At 40.8% G+C, this 19,475-nt stretch overlaps 2 protein-coding genes across 3 annotated transcripts; both read left to right on the top strand.

Moving 5' to 3' along the window:
* The first annotated feature begins 1,197 nt into the window (after window positions 1–1,197).
* LOC148649923 (uncharacterized) lies at window positions 1,198–8,704 on the top strand. The gene is made up of 10 exons (XM_088603142.1): window positions 1,198–1,553; window positions 2,340–2,466; window positions 2,620–2,720; window positions 3,130–3,199; window positions 3,405–3,513; window positions 3,773–3,806; window positions 4,338–5,421; window positions 5,885–7,623; window positions 7,985–8,051; window positions 8,309–8,704. The coding sequence occupies exons 1-10, from the start codon at window positions 1,479–1,481 to the stop codon at window positions 8,425–8,427; spliced, it is 3,525 nt and encodes a 1,174-aa protein (XP_088459268.1). The 5' UTR covers window positions 1,198–1,478; the 3' UTR covers window positions 8,428–8,704.
* A 3,334-nt stretch (window positions 8,705–12,038) lies between these two features.
* On the top strand, window positions 12,039–18,120 carry meaf6 (MYST/Esa1-associated factor 6). 2 transcript variants are annotated; one of them, XM_088603143.1, is made up of 8 exons: window positions 12,039–12,205; window positions 13,169–13,284; window positions 13,377–13,464; window positions 13,647–13,692; window positions 13,994–14,183; window positions 15,152–15,181; window positions 17,204–17,237; window positions 17,560–18,120. In XM_088603143.1, exons 1-8 carry the CDS (start codon window positions 12,116–12,118, stop codon window positions 17,566–17,568), a joined length of 603 nt encoding a protein of 200 aa, XP_088459269.1. In that variant the 5' UTR covers window positions 12,039–12,115; the 3' UTR covers window positions 17,569–18,120. The 2 variants fall into 2 exon arrangements, with proteins under 2 accessions (XP_088459269.1, XP_088459270.1); XM_088603144.1 differs by lacking the exon at window positions 15,152–15,181 and having other exon boundaries at window positions 12,041–12,205.
* The last annotated feature ends 1,355 nt before the right edge of the window (window positions 18,121–19,475 follow it).

Here is a 19,475-nt window from a genome sequence, read left to right as displayed (position 1 = left end):
ATAATAATTGCTTACATTTATATAGCACTTTTCTGGACACTCCACTCAAAGCGCTTTACAGGCAATGGGGACTCCCCTCCACCAATGTGCAGCCCCACCTGGATGATGCGCCGGCAGCCATAGTGTGCCAGAACGCTCACCACACATCAGCAATCAGTGGGGAGGAGAGCAGAGTAATTAAGCCAATTTATAGAGGGGGATTATTATGAGGCCATGATTGATAAAGGCCAATGGGAAATTTGGCCAGGACGCCGGGGTACACCCTTACTCTTTTCGAGAAACACCCTGGGATTTTTAATGACCACAGAGAGTCAGGACCTCGGTTTTACATCTCATCCGAAGGACGGCGCCTGTTTACAGTATAGTGTCCCCGTCACTACACTGGGGCATTAGGACCCACATGAGCCGCAGGGTGAGCGCCCCCTGCTGGCCCCACTAACACCTCTTCCAGCAGCAACCTTAGTTTTTCCCAGGAGGTCTCCCATCCAGGTACTGACCAGGCTCACACCTGCCTAGCTTCAGTGGGTTGCCAGTTGTGAGTTGCAGGGTGATATGGCTGCTGTTGTTAAGCTATAAGGAACACTACAAACTTTTTCAGAACCTTTTTCAATTTCTTAATTTTTATCTGTCTTCAACAATGAGCCTTCCTATTTTTTATTTTCTATAAAACTGCAGTGTGAGGAGATGGGTGGTGTAGCCTTCATTTGACTTTGTTCCACGTAAATGACATTTGTTTCCATCAAGAGTATCATCCTATTCTTATACTGTAGTTGTTCTCCTTGTGTTTCTGAATTCCTGCTTTATTCCCTTTCTTAAAGTGATTTAAATTAATCTCTGATCATTTCAAAGTTTTCACTCCTACCATGTGAATTCTTATATGGGAAATCTCATTCACTTTGCATTCAGAGGTGGCTCATGTTTATTTTAAAGGATGCATTTAGTTGAAAGAATGGGTATATTGGAATTTGTAGCATTTATCATGTTAGTACAGTACTGTTTTATGGATGGATATTTAGAAACTATGTTGGCTTTCTAAAGTCGTTACACAATATTATATTTTGTTATACAAGAATTTTTGCAAATATTCTTGCTGAAGCCAAAGCTATTTATTTGCTTTCATTAACTTGATGACTGTCACAAATTAAAACTTAAAATGTGAAACTTTGTTGAAATAACTTTCTTATTGGTTGTATCAGAAAGATAAAGTATATATACATGGCCTATACCTCGAGTGTGATGAGTGAAAAGGACATAGCTTTAATGTACAGTATGTATTCCTCGTTAGTGGTGATGACGTAATCACAACAACTGGCATGCCGTATTTGACGTCACAAAGGTTGCCATAGAACAGAAGGAACGTGTTTTTTTAAAATTACACTGCACCTGCAGCTAGCTTGGGTTAATTCCTCGCTTTTGCTCTGTGTAATTTATTATAATTCAATTAATATAAACAATTAACACACTTTATTCTGAGAAACATGGGAAGAAGACGTCGTAGGAAAGCCCGCGGTAGAGCTCCTGCACCTGTTAAAACCGATCACATGGTTTCTGAGGTAATGCTCTCGAGGCTATGGTCGGGGCGCCGCCTCCTTCATATTACTTCAATTAAAGTAGCTTTTTACATCAAAGATTGACATTGTTTTATAGATGATGTACATATCTAGCCAGGCATGTATGAACCTGATAATCGCTGGTGAGCAGTTTTAAAACGTTAACGTTTTTCTTTGCAATTCTGTTAAGCGGAGTTAATACCAGTTACGTTCAAATAATCTTAAAAGGTTAAGATGGAAAGCAAAATACTTTTAAACTGGTTAAAGTCGTTTACTTTATATTGACGAAGTTATTACGTTCAATTACGTTTTACTTATGTATTCTTGCAACGCTTTTAATTATTTTATCTAACACTCGGTTAATTTAATAATCAATCCTAGTCAATCCTTTAAGATACTGTTTTTTAAAATCATATATTTAATACAGTCCAAGCCTACTGGACAAAAGGGGATAGCCTGGTTTGGTGCTCTTATGTCAACTGTTCTTTTTTCTGTTTAAAAAGTAATGTCACGACGGTCAGTCTTCAGCTGGAAGTGAAATGTGAATTTTTACTCAAAATCCGGCTTTTAACGAACGACTCGATCAAGTTAGTGAACGCATGCTGGGCCAGCAGACAATTTAAAGATATACATGTATTTATTATATTTTAACCGTATGTGTTTTTTTGTTTTTGCTATCTTCATTAACACATCACAGACATCGAGGACGGTGGGAAGTGTAATAAAGTTTGAAATAAACCCTCGCGTGGCGTGTTCTCATTCAGGCTGTCTCTCCTCTTCCCCTAACAGCAGGCACTTCAGGAGACAGTGGCCCCCGAGCTCAAGGCTCACCTGCAAGCTGGCGATGAACCAGCAGATCATGGGAGCGTTTCCAAGACCGGACAGGTCAGAGAAATACCCCCAGGCGCTGACCAGGGTAAGCAATAACATGCCATCTCTCCACAAGCATTTGTTCACATTTTACTTATATTGTCAATAACAGCATTCATTCTTGATACAGTTGTTCACAGTCGCAGTCACTCTCTTAGTATTTCTATGATTGCAGTTAATGAAAGGTTTTTTTTTACAGCTGATAGCAGCCCTGATGTCAGTGTTCTCAGTCCACGTGAGGAGAACATCTCTTCAGTCTGCATACCCAGATCTCACCTGATGCTGAGCAACTTTTTATTTGTAAGTAAGACAGGGTGAAAACACAGACATTTTAAGAACCTCAACTATTAAGGACTGTTGTGGGATCCAGGATTTGATTGTGTTTTATTGGAAAAGTGAGCATTCACAAAAGCATAATCAGTATCTTTCTTTTAGTCGTTTCCTTAAGTCAAAACTTGGAATAACCTATTCAACAATGTCCTTGGCTTCTAAAGTTCTGTCACTGAAACTGATGACTGTACTTCCAACCAACTTTGAACAGCTCTTCTGTCAGACTGATAGAATTGGGCCTTGTGGTTTTGTTATATTCAAACAATAACTGTGAACACGCAAGTGAATTTCTGAAATGTTGTTCATAGAAGCAGATGCAAACAGTGATTTATTTGCTAGCTGTTTACAGTATCTTTCTAATTTATTTGTGTAATTGCAGAGGATTTTGGAAATTGAAAATGACATGGAGACAGAGAAAGAGGCCTCAGATGTTTTTGGCAATGAAACAAGTAAGACCAGCAGAGGCAAAGAAGGGTTCAGGGCAAACGCACACTGTTCTACATCAATAAAGAAAATCTGTAATCATACAAATCTTTTAAAATAATCAGAATTCACAAGTGCTTTTAGACCAGGCTGGGATATGTTTGCCTTACTAACTGCCCTGTATTAACAGACAGAGTGAACTGAAGCAATGGATATTTCTCCTCTCTTCAGGAACAGATTCTGGCCATCTCATGTTCTTGGGAAAGATGAGCCACAGTTCATCTAAAGTAGAAAGTTCAGGAATCGTCACGAAGTTCAGGAATCAGCAGCGCTCTGCTTTGTGAGTCTTTCTTCTCCAATTTTGTATGTCATTTCAGTGGGCAGATATACGGTCACGTCATGTGTTTCAGATTTTCTGAAGCAGAGGTGGGATCCTGAGTATTACCATATCCCACCATGCAGTAAAACATCAGTAAAAATATTATTTATACTTCCTTGTAATTCATCTTTATTTTTAAATGTGCAGGACTCTCTGAAGAGTTTGTCAGATTTTAAAGTAATTTTGCACTGATCAAAATCCATTGCTTATGTTTTTACAGAGAAAGGAAGATAGTAAAGGACATAAGAGGAATAGTGAGTACATATGAGTATAAATTCTTTGGGGCAAAACAATCATAATGATGAGTAGTGTGCTTTAGATACTGCATAACTATCAGTATGATAAATACACCCAATATACTGAGGTTGTCTACTTAGTGTGGAGGATATGACATGAGAATTTGCTGTACTGAGCACTAGTGACTGTGCTCTACAGGCAGCTTTTTGGCCAATGCCGCCATCTAGTGAAACAAGTACACAACAGCACCTGGTACCTCCTTTCTGGGGGTAACTTGAGAGATTTTTTAAAGATATCTCATAAAACTAAGGGAGACTGGTCACCTCTGGTATCCCATACTGATAGCTGCTTCAGTAACTTTAACTTGACTCAGAGACTAACAGACCTGATTCAACTGTTTTTCAGATTTAAGAATGTATACAATTCTACTGTAACAATGTATTAAAGTTGTTTTGCGTATCCTAATAATAAAAAATTGGGGACCCATTTGGTGTATTTCTGTTCAATTAAGGACTTGTTTGTCTTGTATTTGTCTTTTTTTTAAATAGGTTACAAATGAGGGGCAGAACCTCATTTTGCAAATGATAACAACAAGAATGGAGAGAGTGAGCCACAGGCCGATCCATGCCATTCCACAGCTTGGAGAGGAACAGTGCTCCCAGAAAGTGCTGTATATGGAGGCGTCCCCATGCAGCTCCAAAGTCTTGTTTAGCCCCTTGCTGAGCAACTTGTTTCCCTGCAGTGAGTTCACTCACTTCGATGCCTTGGGGCAGGCCAGGAAGAAGACACCTCTATGCCTGGATCCAGTCTCTAATTCCATAATAAACCCCATGTGTCAAGACTCGTGTGAGAGAAAGGACAGGGAGGTAGCACTGCACCCATCCCACCAAGTCCAGCGCTATCTCACACACTGCAATTCAGTTTTGGAGCTGGATGAGCCCCTTTCCCATTCAATCACATCAGTCCTGCCTGCGAAATCTGAGGTGAGGGCTCAGAAAGTCAGAATGAACAAGAAACCAGTCAAAGCTCTCACCTTAGAGAATCTGGTGATCAAGCCTCAGTTCAGGTGCGTAGACATGGCTGTCCAAAAAATGGCTGTAGAGGAATTTTCCCTTGAAGGCCATGGGACTGGAAGAGAGATTCAGAAATGCTTCTCATCATCGCAAGCATCATCAAAGTCAGCACAGACTTCAGGAGTGCATTCTTCAATGATTGTAAGGGCAGTGACCACTGGCGTTGCCAATGAAAGGGACAGGACCTTTGCCAACAATCCAATAAATACTCCATGCTCTTCCAGAATAACCTTGATCACACTCAGCAGATCTCCTCAGATCTTCACCCTGAAGATTGAGAATTTGGATGGGAAGCCGACAGCGCAATTCCCTAACCACTCACGATACATCACTTTCAAGGTGAACAAGGGATGGAATTGCACTCCTCATAGCACGAGCGAAAGCAGATTGCTATATCTGAAATCCCTGCCTGATGAAGAGAACAGCCTGCTGGGGACAAAAAAACATCCATCCCCCAGTTCACTGGTGTACAATGACAGCCTGATGATGAAATCCTTCATAGGATCTCAGATGACTGTTATCACCTCTACAACTAAAGTGTTGTACATTGATCATCAAGGTGAGTATTGAGTTGCCTGCACATTCAATATTCTTGTCAGAGTATATGAATATTGGGTATTTCTTTTCTTGCTTAATTGGACCAACTTGTATTATTTATTTAATAGACTGTATGTTAATTAAAAGCAGGCCATTATTGTGGGGTTATTCATGGTAAAGTTACCCTGCTCATTGGTATAGTAGTAGTGTCCCATGTGGAAATAGCCACTATAATCACTATAACACACTATTACGCTCTTGAAAAGTAGGCTTGTTTGTCTGTTTTTTACAGGATAGATGAATTGCATGATGGGAAAACATATCAGCTGTGGTTTTATGTTAGACACTTCAGCCTATTTTTTTTTCCACTTTAGCGCCATTAAGTTAAAGCAATCTTAGGAGATGTAAAGCTTCCGAATTTGAGTTCTTGTTCTCACTCCAAATTGAACATCTTTTTGTGAACACAAACCATTTCTCTCTTACAGACCTCAGGCAGGCAGGCGTGCCCTCTATAGAAGGGGTGTCAGCCAAAGAGGACGCCTGTGCAATAGGGGTTCAGTATGCAGAGAGTCCCCAAACCGTATGTGTCCAGGATGAGGACTTCTCCGGAACCAGAATGTCTTGTGAAGTGGTCGACAGCAAACAGACATGCAGAGACCCCACTGAAACAGGAATGAGAGTTGCTGATAAAGAGAGCTCTTTTGAGATGGTGGTGAGACCCAAACTATTTTTGAAGGACTTGGGAGAATCAGCTAAGGGCCAGTCCAGATCGGGCAAAACAATTCCAAATCATTTCCAAAATATATGTGTCCCACTTCTTCAGCAGCAACTGAAGTCTAACAATAGCAGGGAAAATTCTTCATCCTCCTGTTCCCCCACACATGAAGTGGTTAAATTCAGTGGCCAAAGCTGTGCAGCGGCACCATCAGTGGCCTCTTCAGAGTGCCTCGCTGTGTGTTCTGAAACAGTGAAAGAAATTATCTCCACACTGCTCTTGGAGATAGTCCCAAATTTGTGTAGAGGAGGAAGCCCATGGTATGTGTGTGAACATACACACCTGATCCACTCTCTGTTCAATTATGTGGTGAAGCGGCTGTCTGCTGTCCCAGGGGTGACGGTCTGCGAGAAGAGAGAAGAAAGCAATGTCTGCTGTCAATCCGGGACCATCAGTGAGATTGTACACAGTGTTCTAAGACAACTGGAGAAGGATTATGATTCCATGTACATTATCCAGTTTGCAGTAGCTGCCAAGAATGAGGTGGTTCTCAACAGCGCTGCACTGCTTGTGGTTAAAGAGATTTTACAACTAATACAAAATAAGTCTGTGATTGCCCACCAGAAGTCTTCTACCAATATGAGCACAAAACACCCTACTGATCCTCCTTCCATATCCCTGCCCTTAGGTTTAGTAGAGGAAGTAGTATCGTGCCTTTTGCTGAAAATAGATCCTGAGTTTTCAAATTCACTGGATCCCTCTTCCAAGCCAGATGGGCTGCCAAGGTTTCAGTTTAGCCAGATGGCCTTGCATATGATTTACCAAACTTTGGCTGCACAGATGAATGCCCCTGGGGTGTCTGTAGTCCAAGAGGAGGGACACAACACCACCTTTCCACCACCTGACAAGATTAAAAATGCTGTGAGCTGCATTTACAGAGAACTTGTCCAGAGAATGGGCTCAAAGTTTGACCTTCAGTTAGCAGTGGCTTCCCAAAGCCCAGCTGTGTTCAAAATGATGATAGCACATGTGACCCGCGAAGTCTTAAAAATGCTGGTTTCAGGGAGCGAATTATCCAGTCCGTGTATCCTTTCCTCGGGGCCTGCTGGCACTTTTGACCTGGCCCCAAAGGAATCTGAGATGAGCTGTGACAGAGGCACAGAAGAAGTACCTTCTGAAAAAAGCTGCTGCACAGCTGTGAAGGAGGCTGTAGAAATACATGAAAGCTGTCTGCAACCTAGCAGCTGTAGTGAACTTTCTAAATCAGACACCTTTTCCTCCACAAACCTGAAGAGTCATTCTGGCCAGAAAGCCTCCTGTCAAGTGGGTTCTGCAGCTGTCGATGTTGCCCTGGATTCAGTAGCCTTTCACAGTGCAGCTCCAGGCTCGGTCCCAGCTCTAAAGGAGAACAGCACAGGCTATGCCATGGCTGCTGAACCACTGTCGTTGCGGGAGAGAGCAAGAGATGAAAAGAGAAAGCCTGGAAAAATGAAGGAGGAGGCCAAAAAGGTAAGCACAGGGATGAGCAGTGCAGATGTCAAACGCGTGGAGTAATTGTTTTTCTTTGCCCTTGTGCACAAGCCATCCTTCGGATACAATAGGCTGTTCCTCAGAAAGTTTTTGATGATCTGAACTTTAAAAAGGACTATAACATTTTGTTGGCAGCATGTGGAGAAGCTGCAGACACAGTATAAAAAAGTTTTTTAAGTTTTTACATTTCTCTACTTAACTACCCAAATTGCACACCCCAGTAACTGATGCATAGCCCCGTAGTATTGAGGACTTTTGGGTAGGAACTTAATACAAAGAGCTTTTCCTGGAATTGCTTGTGCTGGAATAATCTAACCTCATGTTCTTTGTCTATACACAGGCCAGCCAGAAATCTCTGAGCCTTGATAAAGGAACACAATATAGTGAGGCTGAGGGACACCAAGCAGGTGAGTCCCCCAGAAATGATAGCATGTTCCACCTGGTCATTTACAGATAAATGGAGATTGCTCATCATTCCATGGAATGTTCTCTTTTTGTTTAAAAATTGATGTCGTTATTGTGGAACTTATCAACACCATAACAACTGAATGAGTGAACTGACGTTTTTAAAGTGCATTAATGATTTTTTTTTCAGCATAAACACTCAAGCTTTCTATTGAGCAAAATGTTAATATGGAAGAAATGTTCTGCTCTCTCTTTTCAGATTCTCCGTCTCCTGCAGTGGAAACTAAAAAGTCCAAGAAGAAACGTAAAAACATCTTTAAATTATTCTCACAGGCAATGAGGAAACTGGTTTGTGTGAAGCCAGTGTTGGATGATTGATCTTCTCAAGAAGTTGTATTTTAATATATACAATATTTTAGCATTTTTAGGAAAACAAATCCATTTTTAAAATTTAAAGTCACGGAATGAAAGAATGGGTGTGAGGCAGCAGGAGTCAATAGCCCAACGTCATCAGCATGACCAGAGTGTCATTAAGGACAATCTTTCAACCAGATGTTTGAAGCAGCTTACAATGATCCGTACATGGTGTATACTGTGTTGGGTAGGCAGTAATATATATTGTAATTGTTAGTAATAAAAAGGGATTTATGAAGTATGACTGTCTTGTCTGGTTTGTTGGTGCAGTCTTGGTTCTGGGAGATATATATCTATCCTTTTGCAAGAGAAAAGGGTCCTAACATCCTTTAAAATTGTTAGAAGGCGTAGTTGGCTATAAAAGCAATCAAGGTTTCTGCATTGAAGGTTCACCATGTGTGACACTAAAGCATGCCTTTGTATTGCGGTAGGAAACTCACGTGAACACAGAGAGAACATGTAAAAGCCAGGCAGATAGCAGCCCAGGTGTGGGACAATTTGAAACATAAAGAGAATGGTTCTCTCACCACTGATGGCAGTTATATTAATGAGCAATTTTAACACAGGATTACTTACCTGTTATGTCGACATGCAGTGTTGGTTCATGTGACACTGTCGTGGTAATATGGGGATACCGGGGTCTGGCACAAAGGGGGTCTTGATGGCTCACTCCCTCCCGGGTTCTCTGCACGACAAGACAGAAGTGCTCGTGGGTGAGAGAGAGAGGTCTTAGCCTGCGTTTGGGCACATGAAAGGTGGGACATGTACCTGGACATACATGCAGACAGACCACCAGGCACTTACAGCACTGCTCTCCACATCAGGCACTGGCCACTCTAAGCCACAGCCTCTCTTCAGGATCTTCAGCAGACCTCAGGACAGGACCCAGTGCTTTCCCAGCTCCACACTTCCATATACTCGGAGTGGCCCTCCAAGGTCTCCACTGACCTGAGCCCCTTCCATCATGTTAAAGATGAACTCTCCTGCTGGAATGAGTCATGTGTCATTCGGGGCACCTGTGCTGTTATTCCTGCCTGCCTTTAGGTGCGAGTGTTGCAGATGGCACACGAGGGCCACTTGGGAATAGTCAAAGTCAAACAGCAGTGTCTGGATCTGGTTTCATGGCCAGGAAATGACAGAGACATCGAAACACTTGTCAGGTACTGTGAAGCCTTCCTCCTTGGACAGTAGGAAGTAGGAAAACAGAGAGCCCCGCACCACATCCTCTCCAGCCCCCAGACTGGCCATCCGAGCCCTGGGATCTTCTCCTGCTGGACATCTGTGGGGAGCTGCATGGTTTCTTTCCCCATCACAGTTTCTTCATTATAATAATAATAATAATTGCTTACACTTATATAGCGCTTTTCTGGACACTCCACTCAAAGCGCTTTACAGGTAATGGGGTCTCCCCTCCACCACCACCAATGTGCAGCATCCACCTGGATGATGCGACGGCAGCCATAGTGCGCCAGAACGCTCACCACACATCAGCTATTAGTGGGGAGGAGAGCAGAGAGTAATGAAGCCAATTCATAGATGGGGATTATTAGGAGGCCATGATTGGTTAAGGCCAATGGGAAATTTGGCCAGGACGCCGGGGTTACACCCCTACTCTTTTCGAGAAACGCCCTGGGATTTTTAACAACCACAGAGAGTCAGGACCTCGGTTTTACGTCTCATCCGAACGACGGCACCTGTTTACAGTATAGTGTCCCCATCACTATACTGGGGCATTAGGACCCACGTGGACCACAGGGTGAGCGCCCCCTGCTGGCCCCACTAACACCTCTTCCAGCAGCAACCTTAGTTTTTCCCAGGAGGTCTCCCATCCAGGTACTGACCAGGCTCACACCTGCTTAGCTTCAGTGGGTTGCCAGTTGTGAGTTGCAGGGTGATATGGCTGCTGGCTTTATGGTTTCTAATTTGCTGGCTTTATGGTTTCTAATTTGCTCTTGAAATGACTGGAAGTGGCCTCCACTAGATCGGTCACCACTCAGGCAGTCATTGACTTCCTGGATTCCCTCTCTGCCCACTGGGGCTTTCCAACCAACATCACCACCGACAATGGGTCGCCGTTTGTGTCCACTGAGTTTGGCTGACCAGGACATACGACACACTCGTAAGGGCCTTATACAACCCAACGGCAATCAGTGGGGTGAACGACTGAATCAGACAGTCAAAAATGGCATCAGGGCCCATCTGACAGAGGCCTGCTCCTTCCCAACTGTGTTCCTCCGCACCCTGCTGCACTATTGGACTACAGCCACAGAACTGGCCATTATACAATATAAGAAGCCAAAAGTCTCTGAAAAAAAAGTGCTTATATGAGCAACTTTTCACTGTCTAAGACGTGTGGGAATGCTAACCCTAACCCTAGCTGGGGTTTCAACAAAGCAATCCTGCAATTTGTTCTTAAAGCCCTTCAGTCATCAGATTTGAATATGTTCCCCAAACCAAAAAATATGAGTCTTAACCAAACCAAACCATTGAAAAAGGCCCTTGGAGACTTGTATTGTTCAATAATGTGTCTTCTTTAGGTACATTTTCAATCCGTGGAATATTGCTGTACGGATGGTTTTGATACAAGCATGTGTTTCAGGTCAGTTTAGGGGTTGGTTTACAAGAGCTATTAAGTGTTGACCCAATTTTTACATCTACTGTAAACAGAAAATTCAAGGTACAGTACTTAACCCTCACGAATATTTTGATCTTACTGTTTTATCTTTTATGTGTATTCCTATCTTACTTCCCAAACTTTTTTTTTACGATTCTCAAATAACAAGTTTCGTAATATATGCCAAAACTACCTAAAAAGCAAAAATTTAATAAATAATGCATTTGCCGTCAGAAAATCTTGGTATCTTTACACTTAAAACATGAATTCCAGCATGATAAAGGTATTTTTACTGGGTGGTTAGTCTTTGCCTGAGCAATGTAGCATTATAGGAATAAGTAAAAAAAGAGTATAAATGCACTCACAGGTGAAAGTTTCTGCTCTTCCCAAGTGTGAAACTTACTTGTGACATTGAGTCTTAAATACAACATTGAGAACTATTGAGACTTGACTTCTGATTGTATATGTATTTATTTCTTAGCAGTCATCCAGATTGAGATACTACATATGAGATTTACATTAGGTAAGGAGAAGGAACAATCATAAATGTAAATAAAAGAATAAATGTAAATGAATTTTAGATTATTTTTAAACTGCAATAACAATCTATGAATAGTTTCAGACAAAATGAAATACTGTATACAGAGTATACAAAGCAGTCATGAAAAGAACCTGACGTGAATAAAGACCATAAAGGAAATCACGCTTTCAGCTGAGAATTAAGAACAATGCGATTAGGATCAAAATGAATAAAGGGAAAGATGAAAAAACATTTTAGTCATTTTATTTTGTTAACTGTTTGTAATGATAATATTCTACCGTTCAGTGATAGTTTTTAATGTAAATATCTGCGGGTGCAGGAATAATGAATGGTTTTCTCTTCATCGACGGTGTGACCATCAGCCAGATCTGACGTAGAAACTCACGTGTTCGCAGGTGGAACGCCCCCTTGTGGTTAATTCGTCACAGCACAGGTAGTGTCGGGCGTTGTGCTGCCGTTACGCGCTTTGTTTCTCCTATCCGCTCTGAAAATCCAACATGGCGATGCACACCAAAGTAACTCCTCCGCAGATTCCAGATACACGCAGGGAGCTGTCGGAGCTGGTGAAGAGGAAACAGGAGCTCGCGGTAAATCCTTTTTTACATTACCGTCTTTTAAACTGTTTTTCGAGTCGCCATTGATCTGGGTAAATGTGTAATTTTGCTAGAGTGTTCTAAGCAAAACGTCATGTTTACAGGCGTATGTTGCTGCACTTGTATTGCGTTCGTTTGAGGAACGTACGTAACCGACCTTAGTGAATAGCAGCTCCGTCTTGTGCCAAAGAAGTGCCGGGTGTAGAGGCCGTGCACTCCGGTTAGCAGACTTAGGAAAATCCGTTTATTGTCAGGCTTAGCGGCCTTTTCTACACCGCTAATGTTAGCTCCAGGCGTGAAGGAAGGGGACTCAAGTCTCGGTTCTGCTTTGGATGTAGGCTTGTTTAAGAAATTATTAACGGCTTTCAGCAGATTAAACGATGACTTCAAGCATTCAATTTGGGAATTTAGTTGTTACGATACATAGTAAGGTGATGTTAGCATCGGATATAGCAGCTTTGCTTGGTGTGTGTGGTAATGAGGTCGGCATCATTTGATATCGCATCATCCTGACAACTTTAAGTATAACACGGCATTTACCTCAATGTAAAGTAGTTACCTTGGTGCATAAATGAAATGGCACTTCATAGCGACTAATGCATCATGTCACAGACGAATGAACGACGAGGAATCTTGTTACATGAGAAATTCCAGATCTTTTTTGAATTATGCAACGTTGCATGGCTCTCTAGTCGCGTTGTCAAACCCGATACCTTGGATTCTTTCAATAAACGACAGGATGAGGTCGGATCAACAGCCTGCTAACAGTCGAACACGCTAGACGAGAGAGAAAACCCTTCTCCCGAGGAATGTTATCTTCTGCTTACACCCAACCCCAAATATAACGACATTGCGTGGATTTCAGTAGCCCTTAGCTTATATTGCCCCGCTGGAGGGTTGCTGTTGAATTGTAAGACGCACATTAGCTGGCGCTCATTTCCCGCCCCGATCCTGCAGGAGACGCTGGCGAACCTGGAGAGACAAATCTATGCGTTTGAAGGCAGCTACCTGGAAGACACTCAAATGTATGGCAACATCATAAGAGGATGGGATCGGTACCTAACCAACCAGAAGTAAGATCGGTTCAAGTCTTTCTTCCGATAGCGATTTTGTGCTAAGCTTGGCTTTGCGTCACTTTTTTAATACCTTTTAACCTCTGTTGCAGAAATTCCAACAGCAAAAATGACAGAAGGAACAGAAAGTTCAAAGAAGCAGAGCGGCTCTTTAGCAAATCATCTGTCACATCCGTCGCAGTGAGTTAAACGCTTGTATTTCATATGAAGTTAGCAAACTCGTCAGGTTTCTTTAAACGTAGATGGAACATACTTCATATATTGACGAGATGTTAAGCCTCTTGTGAAATAAAGTGATGGAATTTGTTTGAGTTCTTAACATTTCATGCTTTTAACGTTTGTTGTCCCTGTTTCTTTTCCAGGCGGTTAGTGCTCTAGGAGGAATACAGGACCAACTTATAGAAAAAAGTAGGCATTTTATTTCTGTCCTTGTGCTCTTCACAGTCATCATTCCTACCTGTAAACACGACTCGGTAGACATCAAGGATATTTGTCATTTTCATTAACACAAAATGCACAGCTACAAGTTAGATAAGTCTAGATCGTTCCTATTTGATTTCTGTCAGACCAGCCAGCAGTAATTCTGTGAAGCTCTTTTCCGGGTTCCAGAGGAATTTGTCTTGCCCTGTAAATGTCATGGGAGCCCCTGTGGTGTGGTGATGAGCATTGCTGCTTCACAGTAAGGATTTCCTTAATTTTCTCCCATCAGGGGAGCCAGGCAGTGGAACGGAGAGTGACAATTCCCCGGATTTCCAGAACCAGGAGAACGAGCCCAGCCAGGAGGACACGGAGGATATGGATGGGCCCTTGCAGGGGATGAAGCCCCAGAAGGCTGCCTCGTCCTCTTCTGGCAGTCACCATGGCAACCACAAGAAGAGGAAAAACAAAAACCGGCACAGGTATCCACTTGTGATGTGTTAAAACTTTTGTTTCACTTAAGCTACAGTTAATGTGATCATTGTAATGGAGCTTTTGCACAGTGTGACCGGTTTCGCAAAGGTCATGCAGGGAGAGTGTGGAGAAAGAGCTAAAACTTTCTGTCAGAATTATTTAATTGTTTAGAAAGCGCAGACTTTAACTTTGTCGCAGACATTTGGCAATAATTTGAGCATATTTATTTTTTACGTTTGAAAACTTAGTATTCAGTGTGTTCTGTGAATGCTTCAAAACCAAAATTGCAAAGTCTTTTTTTCATGTAAATTTTATATGTCCTTAAAATTATTTGCAGCAAGACATGACCTTCACCCCTACTGTAAGCTGTCAGAGGATTAGTTGAATGTTGAATTACTTGCTGAAATAATTTGACGTCTAAGTACTGGCAAAGGTTCTGAACAAAAACGCACATGGGTCAAAGTATTAGGAACCCCCAAACAATGCCATCCACCAGGCATTCAACTCTGCTGTGTGAACCCTGCTAACATTAAAATCTGCTTGAACAAGACATGGCATGTGTCATCTTGTCCGGTATCCCATTCTTCACCTGCTTTGCCTTCAGCCAGGATTGTCAGACTGAAGTGTGGGATTATAATGCACCAGCCCTTTTTACATCTGGGCATTGCCCTGGCCAGTGGGTATAGCCATGCATGTCCTGAGACCAAGTGCATACTCCTTTAACTAGGGGTTCATAATATTTTGGCCAGTGAATATGATAAATACATAGATGTACATTGTTGTTACAGTATACAGTTGAGGAGATGATTTAACAAATAAATTAACGACTTACTAGTGATCCTTAACTTAAATACCTTTTGTTTCTCTTATCCGAAACTCTAGAAATGAATCTTGCGGAAGCGTTACCAGGTCAACCAAACAATTAATAGTGTATTAATTGTATACTGCTTTTTCCCTTCTTAATGCTGCCTTTCAGCCCGTCTGGCATGTTTGATTATGACTTTGAGTAAGTTCGAATTTTAATCTCCTTGTGCTGTGGTTCTTGTGTAGTGTAGTTTTTGTCTTTGTGAAGCCATCCCACTGTTCAAGTTATTGTGCATACATTACTGTAGACAGCATACCCTTTTTCTTAAACATTGTGAAGGGAGAATTTATTTTAGTCCGCTTCTGAAAGAAAAATAGTTGAAAGCCAGCAGTATATAAATGCTTTGTGTGATGCAGCTTTTCATGGAGTGCTGACACTTGCACACTTCTGAAAAAAATTCAGCTAACTGCTAATGAAAGTCTACTTGAACTATTACAGAACTTTACTAGAACCAGCTCCTTAATTAGTAATCAGCAGGATTCATTCAGCAATTAATATTTTGGTTGTTTAGAATTCCTGTTGTGGAGATGATTGATGGGCCCTTTGTTTTGAGTAGCCCTCTACTAAGGAAAGGTGAGAAAGTTATAATTGCCAATTGTATACTGAGCATCAAAAGAAACTTTTTCCTTCTGTATTTTTAGAAAAATAAAGTATCCATACTTTAGATAGAGATGTTTTGGTGATTGTTTTAACAATGACCTTGATAAACAGGTAGTTTACAATTCTGTAAGTATAATACATTTTCCCGTTAGTGAGAGTTGATGACAGAGGCGATTAATTGATTTAAGCCTGGCAAGTCTGGTGAAAATCACTACCTTTGTTTCACTGATTTGTGTGGACCTGGACAGTCACTCCATCAGCATGTGGTTATTTGCCTTTTTGGATGATCACAGCAAACAGCTTCTAACCTCTTAAGACATTTAGAGCCAAATGCTACCTATCAATGATATGTCACCGTGAGGAGACCACAGGTCGAAACACATTGTCAAAGGCGATGGTGATGCCTTAGTGTGATGATCCAGACAAGAGTGTTGTTACAGAGTTATACCGGTAGTGACAGATTGCAGCCTGACTGCATGGCACTACATTGATCAGGTTCTGGGACCTCACACATCCTCATGCTGCTAGTGTAATAATGACTTTCTTGTGAACTAAGAATTGCACTCTTATACAGGGTACCCTGCTAAGGTCAGACTTGAACTCCATTGAACGTTTATGTGGTGAGCAGAAATGTGTGGAATCTAGGGCTCAGAAACCAGTGAAAAGATGCATGTTCGTCCAGGTTCTGCTAGAGGAATGGAACTACTGAGAGTGTAATGCAAGAGAAGAGAATGCATCTGAATGGTAGGAAGCACGAGTCACAGATATGTAACTTGTGCTGCTTCCAACAGTGGTCAAAGATGCCTCTAACTGGTGATATTCACAGTACATCGTCTTGCAGTATCATTTGATTACAAAAGTTAACCCACTTAATGAATTTACCTGTGCTAGGTCTGTTTAGTGCATATGCTACAAAAAAGATCGTGAATTTGTAGAAATTACTAGTTTCTTTTGTTGCTCAATATATTGTTGAAAAGATCATTTCCATTAAAGGGGGTAGGGAGTGCAATATCATAAATATAAATCACCAAGCACAACATTTTCTCTTAGCATTCAGATATTGTGGCATTTGCTTTGTGTTCTGGAGCTCAATTTTCAAGATTTACTATAAAATTCTGAGATCAGGAAAGGGCCATCCCATGGGGTATACCTCTCATGCATTCATGCACCATATGGTGAATTTTCCAGTGAATGCTTCCTACAGATCTCAACGTAGTGTTTACATTTTAGTGGGTATGCTCTGAGTAACAAACGCCTTGAGGTGTGAAATTGTTCTGCAGCAAACATGGAAAAATAATTTTGAAAATTAGCTTTGATTGTTTTTCTGCTGACTGCTGAGTTTCCATAATGTGCAGTGTTTAAGAAACAGGCTTCATCCCAGCTGTCTTGAATCAGGCCATTTCTTCACACACTTTATACCTGTCCATCCCAAACGCATGGTTTTCATTGTTAGCCTTGTTGATATGGGTAAAAGGTGAGCTAGGTGCTCATTTTTTTGTGCTGACCAGCCATACTCTGCTTTATTTCATAGATTAAAATATTTAAAACTTCTTTTCGTTCTAGAATTGATCTGAAGATGAATAAGAAACCGAGAGCTGTAAGTTATCAGTTTTCCTCTTGCTTTATCTTCAGTTTGAAGAATTAAAACCTATGTAGTGTGAAAACTTAGCTGCAATTAGTCTTGTTTCACAGTAGTTCAAAACTTCATGAAACTAATCCAAGTAAAATTAAAAATATTCAGCTAAAAGCGATCTTTCTTTCCTTGCAGGATAAGATGCATCACATTTTGTAGTTATGTTTAAAAAAGCATCCAGGTTGAATTCTCATTACACTTGTGAGCTGTTAGTACATTTACCAGCTGATCTTTGGCAATTGGAAAGCTATCCAGCTTATTCTTTATTTCTCTTGCTCTTTGACAGGACTATTGAAGGGTTCCAGACCAGTCGCATGTTATAGTGGACGTACAGCGAAGGCATACCGTGTCTTGGATTCACAGGCATTGTCAGAAGCTATAGTGTGAAAAATGTTCACAAAGTAATGGAGCAAATGTTTCCACTACCTTCTCCTAGCTACTGTTTCCAATGATAAATTCCTGTTTTTTTTACAGTACAAGTGCATTGTGTAAATGGCCCTTGTATTTTTTTATTGATAATGCAGGAGGAAGGATTGTGAGGTACATAGTTAGTTCTGTATGTGCCAAAGCTTAAGCACAGACTTGGGTCCCAAAGTAACTGCATTGTGGGAAGACGCATAAAGCATGTAGAATGGGAGAGTTTTTGTTTCAAAATTGTTCCCACATCATGAACACCTAGTTTTCATCAAAATTATTTGGCTGCTGCAGTTTAGACCTGCAATTTTAATTTTATTTTTTTTGTTGTGTAATTGTTCCTTAATCTACATGCAATGTTATTTTTTCTTTGGAGTTTTTTTGTACAATTAAGAGTTTAACATTTGTAAGAAAAATAAAAATATGAAATGTCGTAAGCTTTCAGTTTTATTACAAAACGAGTGTGTTTGAAGAACCCTGTAGCATTTATCTCCTTAAGGAGGTGTTTAGGTCATTTTGCTTGTTGTGTAGTTTAGTATATAGAATCTAGCATTTCTTCTATATCTGGGTGTATTTTATCCAGAACCTAAAAAGTAACAGAAGATTAAAACTGCAAAACTGAATTTGTTCTGAAAATGTCACATGAATTCTGGTCTGTATGTAAAACACTGGAACAATTGATTCTCTGACACTAGCTAGATAATACAGAATCCAACAAGTTTTACTTTTGCACTTCAATACCAAAGGTGATCAGTTGCAGAATCAGGATACACCAAACTTCAGTACATAAGAATAAAGACAAGGCAAGCTTATTGTGGAGAACAAGAAAATCCGATCAACAGAAGTTTCGTCAAATTGGAGGAAGTAGTTATCGTGCTCTATAACTATGCTTGAATCGGGTCTGCTCACAGTTTTTTGTCTTTGGGCCTGAAGCGGTTCAGTTCCTCTAACTGGTCTGTTATGAAATTGGCTTTAAAGTCAAGGATTTACCTTGTACGTTTTGAACCAATTTGAGCACCTTAATTTCCACGCCTTCTGTTTGCTTTTAAACGGTTAACAAGCCACAGGCTTGTAATAGTGATTTACTATGTTAAATTCATCAGCGCAACTAGAAAAAAAAACATGTTTTACTTGCAGTCTTCATGTGAACCACTAGAGAGAGCTAAAGGATGTTATAATATAGGACTTCTACCCTAAATGATTAGTAGTCTTAACGCAGAGTAATGTTATCTTTTTAGAATGCGATTAGTTTTACATTTACTTATTGTTACATTGTTGAGAAGTTTTGCACAAAACAATCACACTTTATTATTTGCAGCAGTTAGTGTGGTTGTCGAAAGAAAACTTAAAAATACATAATCTTTCCATCTCTTTTGTATCTGTTTAATGGAATTCAGGGTCGCTGTGGAGCCAGAGCCTATTTCAGTAAATATTTCTAAAAGTTTCTTTATAAATGTGCTGGAATTGCTTTCCATGCTTTCAGTAAAGCTGAAAGATTTCTTAGTATGAGAGTATAATACAATAATTGGAATGATAATATGAAATAAGTGACAGTTGGCAGTTTTTTGTTTGGAATTACAGTACATGGAGATTTCCTGCTTGCTCAGGAGGATCTTGATACAGGCTGGCTGCTGAAGTACATTTTTAAACCTGTTAAAGTGTAACTGTTAAGAACAGCTGTTTTCACTAGGATCTTTGACAAGTTAATGGATAATTAATTAACCTTCCACTTCACACCTAAAAGTAAGCAGAATCAGGGTCTGGCAGTCTTGCAATTTCGAAGCCTGG

The sequence above is a fragment of the Lepisosteus platostomus genome, chromosome 13, assembly GCF_059453375.1.
Source record: "Lepisosteus platostomus isolate fLepPlt1 chromosome 13, fLepPlt1.hap1, whole genome shotgun sequence".
Classification (NCBI taxonomy): domain Eukaryota; kingdom Metazoa; phylum Chordata; class Actinopteri; order Semionotiformes; family Lepisosteidae; genus Lepisosteus; species Lepisosteus platostomus.
The sequence above is the reverse complement of the archived record's forward strand: the minus strand, read 5'-3'. Positions and strand labels throughout refer to the sequence as shown.